Genomic DNA, 10,940 nt, shown 5'->3' on the forward strand with positions numbered 1-10,940 from the left:
TTTGGCCCCGCCCCCCCAGTGGTCCCTGAGCCCCGCCTGCTCCCATTTCCACCCCCCGCTTCTTTCCCTGGGGCCTGAGAGTCGCAACCCCCAGCCCCACGCCCTGGACGCGCGGGTCCCACAGCTCTCGGCCCAGCGCCCCCCGCCTCCCACTTCATCCCGCCTCTCCTCGGTCCTCTGCGCGCAGCCTCGGTCCCAGGCTTTGCTGGAGGGAAGACTGAGAAAAAGCTGGAAGGCAAAGGAATCCCGGGCCCTCGCCCTGGCTCAGCTGTCCCCTTCACGCAGGACACGGCTGAGGTTCCTCGGGGGGCTCCCGGGGACCTTAGGAGGGAGCTCCCGCGTGGACAGACCGGGAGAAATGGGCCCCGGTGGGAGCGGGGACGGGGGTTTGCCCAGGTCCCGCAAGAGGGACGGGAAGGATTCCCAGAAGGAGAGCCATAAGGAGCACCCCCCCCGACTCAGTGACACCCCTCCCCACGGAAACATCAGTTCAGCGGCCCGCGGGTGGGGTGCGCCACGCAGTGAGTAATCGCTCCGGCGGCCGCCGCCCGCCGACTCCAGGTAACGCCGGCTGCCCCGAGCGACGCATAGTCTGTCTTCCTTTTTTTGCGCCCGGATCCTTCTCCGTGTTATTATTCTTGGCCACTGCTTGGGTTTCGGGACCCCTTCTGGCCTGGGCGCCTCACCCCCAACCCCTCCTCTCGGTCAGCACCCAATACGGCTCCCAAGATAGAAGGGCTTCTGGCTTCTAGGGCGGAGGTTTAGGGGGTGCTTGAGAGGAGAGTTCCAGGGACGCCTCCAGCCTGGAGGTTTGAGTCTCAGCCCTGCCCCCAGTGGTGTGCCCAGAGAGAGGAAGGGCTCTAACTCCCCCTTACAGGGGGGTTCCCTTAGAGGCCTGGACCCTCTCTCCATATCCCTAACTAGCCAATGGGGTAAAAGTGTCTGAGGGTGGCTCAGGAGTCCCCACCTCGTTTGCTCAAGGCTACCCTCCCCGTTATTTAGATCCCCAGCTCAGACCCCAGATTGTCAGAGAAAAGAGGATTGGAGGACAGGATCCTGGAGGCTCTGCACACCCACAATCTGGATTCTGGATGGGTTTATGAGGGGGAGAGTGAAGCCCTGGAGTGGTACACTTCCGTTTACTGAAGCAACCAGGCCTCTCGGCCTCAGTTTTCTGCTCTGTACAATGGGCGGCTCCCAGCCAGACTAAGGTCCTCTGTGAGAAGACGCAATGTTATAGAAGGTGCCACAGTCTAAGCCCTTGGCACAGCGCCCAGCACTGGGGGGGGGGGGCATGTTCTCTTGGAGCAGGGATGGTCCCCAGGCCTCAGTTTGTCCCCTCTGAGAAACGGGGCCATAGTTCCACCTGCCAGGTGATCCAGAGGATTAAGAGGCGGTGGCAGTTCTTGACTGGAATTGTGTTTCCAGGAGAGCGCAAGCCCTCCTCCGCAGCCTCTGCCCTGCAAAGTTTGACTCCCTCCTGAAGGACTTCAGACTTCTGGAGGGATATTTTGATATCCCCCCCCATCTCTGCTCCTCCCCCAGTCATCCCCGGGTTTCGGGGAAAAGGCTCCCCCATCCACCCAGGTGCTCAGGCCAGAGACCTGGAGGCGTGCGTGACAACTCTCTCCTTCGCTCATCCCCCATGTCCAATCCATCAGCAAATCCTGTTGGCTCTGATTCCAAAACACATCCCCATTCTGAGATTCTGACCCCTTCTCCTCACCCTGTCCAGGTTCAGGCCCCACCATCTCCCTCTGGGATGGTGCCCGGCTTCCTCCTGGGCGTCCCCGGTGGCCCTCCTGCCCTTCCTTGTCTGCAGGGCAGGCAGAGAGAGCTTTTAAAAGAAGCAAAGCAGGTCTTCTCTGCCCAGCCTCCCTATCCCCCCTCCTCTCTCTTCCTCTCCTCCACTCTCCTTTTCCCTTTCCTCTCCCTCACTTCACTCCAGCCACAGCAGCCCTGTTTCCCCAAACACACCAGGCTTGTTGCTATCGCAGGGTCTTTGCAGATTTGCTGTTCCCTCTGCAGGGATGCGCTTCCCCCAAATCTTCCCCCACTTACCACCTTCTCTTCCATCATGTCACAGGCCAAGTGTCATCTCAGAGGGGCCCCCTACCCTTTCCAGGCACCCTTCATGCCCTTCACCTTTTAAAATTGTCTTTCTAACACAGCTCTTTGAACATTGTCTTACTCTTGAGACTTACTTTCTTTAGACTGTGAGTGCCCTGAGAGCCATTAGGACCTTACGCGGGGCCCAGTGAGGGCCACAGGAGAAGAGCTCAATGAATATTTGCAAAATGGAAGGATGGAGAATTCTCAGTCCTTCCAAGTGGCAAGAAAACTCAGTCCTAGTGAATCATGCTGCCTGGCGTCCCCGTGAGGCCCACGCCCCCTGACTTGCTATGTGACCCAAGCTGGTAGCCATCCCTCTCTGGTCCTTACCCACAGAAGGGTAAGAATCATTTGCCCAGCCCTGCCCTGGAGCCAGCCCTCTCTCCCCTGGGGAACCTTTACTTCATACCTTTGACTTTAAGGAAAGAGATTTGACACCCCCCCCCCCCCAGGGGCTCCCTTCCCTGCCCAGGGTGCTCCCAGCAGTTTAACCCCTTCCTCCCCAGTCCCACCGCCTTTTGCCCTGGCAGGGGAGCCAGCATTGACGGAACTTCTGGCAAATATTGACCCAAGTCCTTGAAGGCAGCTGGGAATGTACTGAGGGGGCAGATGGAGAGAGGGGCCCACCTGGGCCGGGGAAGGGCTCCTCCGTAGTCCGCACACTCTGCACCTAAGGATTAGGTTGGGGGACACCCTCCAGCCCCAGCTCCCTGTGTAAGTGAAGGGCATTGAGGGGACGCTGGGGAGAAGGCAGTGGTTAACAGTACCTTCAGTGGCCCATAGGAACCCAGAGCCAGTGGGAATGAGTAGAGCACAGCACTGCCTCTCCCATGCTGAGACCCCCATGCTCAGGGCCCCTCAGTATGGGATTAGCTGCCCGTGTTCCAGGCCTGTGTTCCCAGGAAGCAGGGGCAGTGAGGGTCTGGACCTGGACACGGGGTTGGGACAGCAGAACTCAGGTTCAGGACCTGTGTGCAGGAAAAGGTGGGGCTTTATCATTTCTACCCTGGAGCTTGAGCCTGGGTAACTGGGATGCCTAGGTTGAAAGCTTTGTGCACCGAACTTGAAAAATTCAGACCCCACAGGCATTGGAGGTGGGGCCTCAGGAGTGCCCCCTAGGTCTAGGTCAAGGCCCCTGGGCACCCGGCCACGGAGGCCTGGGTTCCCTGCCCCTCTGCACCCTGGAGAACCTCGGATGTCTGGGTTCTAGGAGGCGCCAGCTGCGGTGTGTGTGTGTGGGGGGGCGGACAGCTGTACCCCTTCCCCCCCAAGACCCCCCCCACACCGTCAGCAAGCGCCGGCGCCACCGTGCCGTGCCTCCTCCTCAGCCTGTACCCAGCTTGAGGGTGGGGGTCAGCGGGGTCGTGGTGAGGGCGGCAAGGGACAAAGGGCGCTTGTCCGATGCCCGCCCTGACCTCGGCCGCCGCTTCCCGGACGCCCGGCCAGCCGCTGATTCACGCCCAGGCCGGCCGCAGCGCCCCGCGCCCGCCGCCCCCGGCCGGGCCGCCCCGGGGGGTAGGAAGTAGGGGGGGGGGCGAGGGGCGGCGCCGAGTCAACTTTCCCTCTTAAGCCCCGAAGGAATGTCGGCGGATTTCCTGAAACCCGACCCCGGCCGCCCGCCGGCCCTCCCGCCCCTCACCTGGACCTGCTCCCTCGGGAACGGCAGGAGGGGCGCGGGGGCTCACCTGGGGGGCCAGGGTCAAGTCCTCCTTCCGCTCCCGCCCCCAGCGACCTTGTAAAGCGGAAAGGGGGGTGGGTGGGCGGCAACCAAGCCCCCTCGCTCTTCTCCGGCAACTTAGGCCCGCGCTTCCACCTCTCCAGCCTCAGTTTCCCCTTCCGCAAAAGGATGCGGGGAGTCTTTCTTTTCTGTTGCTCTTTAAGTGACGCCTCTTATGTCCGATGCCCCAACCTCCGCCCGCCTCTCTTTGCTTCTCTCGCTTGTATCTGGGTCCACCCCTTTTCCCACCCTGAGCCTCAGTTTCCTTAACTGTAAATTAGACAACGCTACGGGTACTTCCTTATAGGTTGTTGCAAGAAAATACCTGGGAAGGGCTTTGTTTGGAATGAATGAAGTACAGTAATTGTGGAAGAGGCTTAAGCGCTCAGGGCTCTGAACTGACATGTGTGGGCTTGAATCCTAGCTCAGCTGAGGGTCCTGGAGCCTGTTTCCCACCTGTGAAATGGGAGACAGCGTTGGTCTTAACCAATGGCTATTTCCCAAGGCACGGGCCCTGATTCGCGGGGGGCTCGACCCGGGGTTCCCTCGCTTTCGCGAAAACTGCGGGCTGGAGGCCCTTGCCGTAGGGTCGCAGCGGCGTAGCCCGGGAGGGGCGGGGCGGGGGAGGGGCCGCGCCGGGATCCAGATGTTCAGGGTCCGCCAGGCACAGCCGCGCCTGATTAAGCCACGTGGGGGCCGGCAGAGGCCGCGGAGATGAAAGCGCCGCGGCCGGCCAGGGGAGGGGGTGCGCCAGGCCCCCCCGGGGTCCCTTCCTCCTCGGCCGGAACCTGCGGCGCCCTCTGACCCGCCGACCCCGAGTGGCTGCCGCCCCGTCTGTGGGGGCGGAGCGTAGATGGAAGCCACGCGGGCGGCAGCGCGACCTCGGCAGGCACCTGCACGGGGCATGCCAGCGGGGGGGAGGGGGCGTCGTCTTTGCAGGGGACCTAGGCTTAGGGAGGCGCCCCCACTACCATGGCTGACAGGAAGCTAGGGAGACCTCTTAAACCGAGATTCATGGGGCTCCAATCTGTCACCTTGGAGTGTGGCAGTTATGGAAGCCAGAAGTGTCCCTGTGTGTCCCAAGTTTTCCCACAAGAATTAGGAATTTTAGCAGCACTTCGACCCCGCGCCTACTTGCACCTCTGTGCCCCCTCCCACTCAGCCCCGGGGCCGAGAGGCCCCCAGTTGGGGTAGACAGCGCTAGATCCCCCAGGCCTATGGATCAGGGCTGGGCCAGAAGGGGGCGAGGCTGGGGAGACCTTGAAGGGCCTGGGAGGGCTTCCTACAGGGGGCAAACCAATTACAAAGTTGCCGCCCCTCTCACTAGGGTGGCAAAGGACACGATGCCACAGACCTTCCCGAGGCCTTCGCTGCCCCAGCGCTGTGACCCTCACTCATGTCCTTCCATCTCCAGTCTCTGGCTCCCGCACCACCGCCCTCCTACCTCCTCTTCCAACACTCTCTTTCCCGCCTCAGGGCACTCGCTCGCTGTTCCCTGTGCCTGGATTGCCCTCCCCGCGTGGCCAGCTCAAATTTTGCCTCCTCGGGGAGGCCCTCCCTGAATCCCCTGGCCAAGAGACACCCCATCCCATCACCCTATTTGTTTCCTTTTGGCCGCATAGCGCTGGCTGAGATCCTCTAGCCCGTGGATACGAGGGAGGTGTCCCGGCACCCCCGAGATGGGACAGACGGCGGGGGATCACCGTCCACCTGCCCCGCCCCACCCGCACCCCGACGGTGCCGCAGCGCGTCTCCCCCGCCCGTTCTCCGCATCCCCCGCCCCCCCTTCCCAGGCTGCCTCGCTCGGGTGACGTCAGCGACCCGGTCCCCGCCGCCGCCGCTGCATCCTCGGTGCCTGCCAGGAGCCGGCGTCCCCCGAGCCCCGCGCTCCCCGCACGGCCATGGCTTCGGTCGCGCTGATGCCGCCGCTGCTGCTGCTGCTGCTGCAGCCTCCCCCCGCCACCCCCGCGCCGCCCGCCCGCGACCCCTTCGCCCCGCAACTCGGGGATACGCAGAGCTGCCAGCTGCGGTGCCGCGACCGCTATCCTGGTCCGCAGCTGTCGCAGGTGAAGCGCATGCGGCGCCAGCCGGAGGACCCGGGAATCTCTCCGGTGGGGGAGGGGCTGGGGATGCGGTTCCCTCCGTTGCGAGCGCGGGATAGGGGTTCTTCAGAGCGGGAAGGAGTCGGAAATGGGGGCTCAACAATGGAGGTGGGTCCCTCTGGTGAGGGAAGGACTGGGGTCCCTTCTGTCGAGGCGAGCGCTGGGGTCGGGGGTCCCTCGGATGGAGATGGGGGTTGTTCCTCCAGCGGGGGAGGGACTGGGGGGGGTCCCTCGGATGGGGGAGGGTTTGGAGATGCGAGTCCCTCCGATGAATGCGGAGTTGGGGGGGTCCACTCAAGGGAGAGGCAGGGAGGGGATTGAGGCTTCTTAGGCCAGCTTGCGGGCTCTGCCTGCACTCGGCTGCGCCAAGACCCTCGGGGCGCCCATCCCCCACTTCCCTCAGGTCTGACGGTCCTCTCCTCTTCCTCCCCCCTCCTCCTCTCCTCTTCCTCCTCCTTCCACATCCACCTCCCTACCCCCCCAAGAGCTACCAGCCCCCATTCACATCCTCACCCACCCCCCACCAGCTGGATCTCCATTTTCCCAGGCCAGAAAAGATGACAAAACCTCCTCCTCTTAACCTCCTCCCTCCTTCCTCAGGCCTGACAATCCCTCTCAATCTCTGCCCTCCTCCCTGGAGCCTTGGCGTGGTCCCGGGGTGTGGGGGGAGGGGGGCATTTCTCCCCAACTTATCCATTTTACAACCATTGCCCAAACCCAGTGTCCTCCATGGTCCACCCCCCTCTCCCTTCCTCAGAGCTAAGAACCCCCACTAATATTCTTAGCCTTCCCCTCCCCACCTCAATCTCTCTGGATTTGGGGGGGGAGGAGGGAGAGAACAACAAATCTTCTACCTCCTGCTCTGAGCCCGTGCTTCCAGTACAAATCTCCTCCTGCCCCTCCCCCTGGCCTGAACCCCATGCCCCCTCTCCCAGGCAGAGCTTGAGGAGGAGGACCCTTCTGAGTCCCCCTATGAGTATGACAGGGCTGTCCTGATCAGTGCTTGTGAGCGCGGCTGCCGCCTCTTCTCCATCTGCCGATTTGTGGCAAGGAGCTCCAAGCCTAACGCCACCCAGACTGAGTGTGAAGCAGGTGAGGGCTGGCCGGGTGGGCTGGGGTGGGGAGAGGTGGCCTGGGAAGGGTCACCCTCTAGTCACCTCTCCTGCCCCCTCCCCGTCCCACCCCCCACCCCCCCAGCCTGTGTGGAGGCCTATGTGAAGGAGACGGAGCAGCAAGCCTGCAGCGAGGGCTGCTGGAGCCAGAACCCGGAGCCGGAGCCTGAACCCGAGCCGGAGCCAGAGCAGAAGGTGGGCACCCTCCCACCTGTGGCCCTGGGACCATCCCCCCTCCTCTCTCCACCCCACCCCCCAAATCTGCACTCATGTCCAGAGTGTCCCAGGCTCTGTAGTCCATTCTGGGCTTACTGGGGATCCTCGATGGAGTCTTGTCTTGCCTCAAACCTCAATTATCATCTCTGTGATATGGGAAATACCCTCCCTTCCCACCACCGTACAAGGAGTAAATGCAGAAAACAGCCGGTGGTTATCCATCATTTGTCCTGGTCCCGGCCTGATCACAGCCTGTCCCAAATTCCTCATGCCACCTAGAGGCACCTGGGACAGTGTCACTCCCATTTCATGCCCACGAAGCAACTGCCCAAGGTCACACAGTTAGGGCTGGGCAAGAGATGGCATTTAAAGCCGGTGCCACCAGGGCTTGTGAACACCCCTCACCTCACTCATCTTCAGTGCTATCTGAAGAGCTGACTTTATTGAGCCCCTACTGCATGCCAGGTGCTGGTCTAAGCACTTTCCTTTTGGTGAACAGGTGGCCCCTGTCATGGGGGGGGGCTCAGAACTGAGTTTTAGGGAGGAGGAACTCCCCCACCCCAGGGAGAGATCATAACTGCTCACCCGTCGTGTCCATGAGTGAGTCTAGGAAACACTGTGTCAGGGGAAACTAAGGCACAGGAAATCATTTATCACAGCCAGGGAGCCCTGGACCGAGAGTGCCCAGAAAGCTCCTCCCCTTCACCCCTTTGCCTCCACCCCCTCCAGGCCTTCGTTGTTCATAAAAGCACGCTGCACTACCATTCCTTCCTGTTCTGAGTTCTCTCCTGATGCCGTCAAAATAAGAATGATGGTGTGAGATGTTTAATAATAGCACCTACTACATACTACACATCGGTGCTGTGCCATCGTCTAGTTGAAGTCTCACAACAACCCCATGACAGAAGAGAATCAGCCCCGTTTGAGGGCTCAGAAAGGGCAGTCCCCTTCTCCAAGGGCAACAGCGTGCCAAATGCCGCATTCATGGCATGAAGCCCTGTTGCCCCAAACCACTCAGCAAATTCCGGTCACAGTGAACTCTCCCAGCTCACCTCCCTACCTTGGTGACATGTCTGTGCCTTGGGCCTTCGCTTGGCAGAGAAAGGTCCTGGAAGCTCCAAGCGGGGCCCTTTCGCTCCTGGACTTGTTTTCCACCCTCTGCAATGACCTTGTCAACTCGGCCCAGGGCTTTGTCTCCTCCACCTGGACGTACTACCTGCAGACTGACAATGGGAAGGTGGTGGTGTTCCAGGTGAGGGGTCTGGCAGAGGCCGTGCCAGCGTGGTAGGTGGGTGATCAGGGTAAGAAGGTGGGATGCACTGGTTGTTGGCTCACGGGATGCAAAGTCCTCGGGTGATCAATGTTCGGAGCCAGCTAGGTTTAGGGGTTCACTGCCTCACTCCCCTCCTTGACTCTGCTTCGCTTTGTGGTGGTTGCATTCCCAGGCAAGCTCTTCCCTCCTGATGGCTGGGTGGATGCCTAAGGCTCTAGGGTATAACCTCTCTGAAGCTTTAGCTCAATTGAGACGTACTTTGATTGGCCCTGGCTGGGTCATGTGACCATCTCTCAGCCAATCCCTGTGATTCTATCAGCCTAGCTCGTGTTCCTACTTCAGGAGCTAAAGGATCGGGTCAAGAGGAATTGAGATGCCTGCACCAACAGGGAACCACGTCCCTGATGTCACAGCCCACAGCCCAACAGAAGGGTGTCCTCTCTGCACCCAGGGGAACTATGTCCCAGCTAGGCATGGGACAATGTAACCTACATGGGACACAGAGATGCGCTTCCCAGGGCCAACGTGGTGCCTTTCTAATTGGCTCTTTCTGTGCTGTCTTTTCCTGGCCTAGACCCAGCCTGTGGTAGAGAGCCTGGGGCACGAGGGGGCCCGTCTGCAGCGAGTAGAGGTGACCTGGCGGGGATCCCACCCTGAAGCCTTGGAGGTGCACGTGGGTAAGGTCCGAGGCTAGACCAGTGTTCCTTCCACAGGTGGCTCCCCAGCCATAAGGAATCCTCCTGGCAAATGAACCCTCTAGGAATGGGATTTCTATCTCTCAACTCTTAGGGTTCCTTGGTCCATCTTCCAGGGTTCCATGATCCATCTCCCATGGTTCTGTGGTCTGTTTTCCAGGATCCCACAGTCCATCTCCAGGGTTCTGTGATTCTTCTCTTGGGGATTCATGATCCTTCTCCCAGGGTTCCATGGTCTGTCTCCCAGGGTTTTGTGATTCATCTTCCTAGGTTCCCTGGTCCATCTCCTAGGGCTGCCAGGTTCCATGGTCTATTTCCCCAGGATTACACAGTCCATTTCCCAGGGTTCTGATCTATTCCAGGACTCCATGCCCCATTGCCCTAGGTCCCGGCCTCCTTTCTCCTCTCCATGGCTGCCGTGGTCTCTTGGGAGAGGCCCGGGGACTGCTAAGAGGTGACCTGTCTCTCAGACCCTGTAGGCCCCTTGGACAAGGTAAGGAAGGCCAAGATCCGAGTCAAGACTAGCAGTAAGACCAAGGTGGAATCCGATGAGCTGCAGGACAACGACTTCCTCAGTTGCATGTCCCGGTGGGTGGCAAGACCCTGGGGGTGGGATGGGAGTGTAGCTGGAGGGGAGGGTCTCCCAAACCCCACCAGGACCTCTGAGCGTGCCTTCTGGGCGGGTCAGGCGCTCGGGGCTCCCTCGCTGGATCCTGGCCTGCTGCCTCTTCCTTTCTGTGCTGGTGATGCTGTGGCTGAGCTGCTCCACCCTGGTGACCGCACCTGGCCAGCATCTCAAGTTCCAGGTGGGTGGGGCCGGGTGGAGGGGTGGGAGAAGGGCCGCTCCTTGGCCCTGAATTGGGCCACTCACTCTCCCCTGGAGACAAGGTCCCCTGACTTCTTGTGTGACACTGGGCAAGTTTCTTTATTTCCTTATCAAGTGAGGGGAACAATGCCAGCCCTTAGCTGGGGTGACCTGAGATCAGGGGTGGGAAAGAGCCTTGGCAGGGTGGGGGCTCAGTAGCCCTCCCTCCCTCCCTCTTCCTCCCCCTGCAGCCCCTGACCCTGGAGCAGCACAAGGGCTTCATGGTAGAGCCAGACTGGCCCCTGTATCCTCCCCCATCACATGCCTTTGGGGACAGCCCCCCACCCTACAAGCTGAAGCTGGACCTGACCAAGCTGTAGGTCTCGATCGACCCATGCATCGCCCAGTGCAGGGGCTCCTTGGGCCTCACTTGCCCTGTGCCCAGGAGTCCAGGTCAGGGTGGGACCATCCTTGGGCTCCTCCACCCCTGATCCTTCTTCTTTCCCCAGTCCCTCCCCTTGCCCCTCTGGGTCCTGGGATTGCCATGCCCCTACTGGGGGGTGGGATCTGGCTTTGGTTCCTCCCTGCTCCCCCCTTCCCCAGAGTGTGCTACGTCTGTCTTCTATCTTGTAGCTTCTTGAGTATTCAAACCCCAGTTCTGTGCTGCCTCTCTCCTTCCTCCTTTCTCCCTTATTGGGTGGGGGCTGAGAGCACAGGGGAACCACCCTGTGCTAGGGCTCCCTCCTTTTCCCCACCTCCCCTCCAGAGATACAGTCCCAAGAGAGGAGGCCCCTGAGAGAGGTGGTGGTGGGCAGCTCCATGCCGGGAGAGTGGCTGAGGCTGGGGTTGCAGCATGGGGGTTGGGAGGAATAAACCATGTATATAAAAGATATTTTGGACTGAGCCTA

At 60.9% G+C, this 10,940-nt stretch overlaps 1 protein-coding gene across 2 annotated transcripts; it reads left to right on the forward strand.

Annotated features, from left to right (window-relative positions):
- The first annotated feature begins 5,671 nt into the window (after window positions 1-5,671).
- Window positions 5,672-10,940, forward strand: TMEM59L (transmembrane protein 59 like). Of its 2 annotated transcripts, none has more exons than XM_032412472.1 (8): window positions 5,672-5,895; window positions 6,867-7,023; window positions 7,129-7,238; window positions 8,359-8,511; window positions 9,107-9,209; window positions 9,698-9,815; window positions 9,916-10,033; window positions 10,284-10,940. In XM_032412472.1, exons 1-8 carry the CDS (start codon window positions 5,731-5,733, stop codon window positions 10,410-10,412), a joined length of 1,053 nt encoding a protein of 350 aa, XP_032268363.1. In that variant the 5' UTR covers window positions 5,672-5,730; the 3' UTR covers window positions 10,413-10,940. The 2 variants fall into 2 exon arrangements, with proteins under 2 accessions (XP_032268363.1, XP_032268364.1); XM_032412473.1 differs by lacking the exon at window positions 5,672-5,895 and adding an exon at window positions 5,922-6,039 and having other exon boundaries at window positions 10,284-10,939.

The sequence above is a fragment of the Phoca vitulina genome, unplaced genomic scaffold, assembly GCF_004348235.1.
Source record: "Phoca vitulina isolate PV1807 unplaced genomic scaffold, GSC_HSeal_1.0 scaffold13, whole genome shotgun sequence".
Classification (NCBI taxonomy): Eukaryota; Metazoa; Chordata; class Mammalia; order Carnivora; family Phocidae; genus Phoca; species Phoca vitulina.

Excerpts from the sequence above, each read along its gene's own strand:
- TMEM59L (XM_032412472.1), top strand. The coding sequence starts at position 5,731 with ATGGCTTCGGTCGCGCTGATGCCGCCGCTGCTGCTGCTGCTGCTGCAG. Across the intron at positions 9,210-9,697 it reads AGCCTTGGAGGTGCACGTGG|ACCCTGTAGGCCCCTTGGAC; the intron begins GTAAGGTCCGAG and ends CCTGTCTCTCAG. Across the intron at positions 9,816-9,915 it reads TTCCTCAGTTGCATGTCCCG|GCGCTCGGGGCTCCCTCGCT; the intron begins GTGGGTGGCAAG and ends TGGGCGGGTCAG.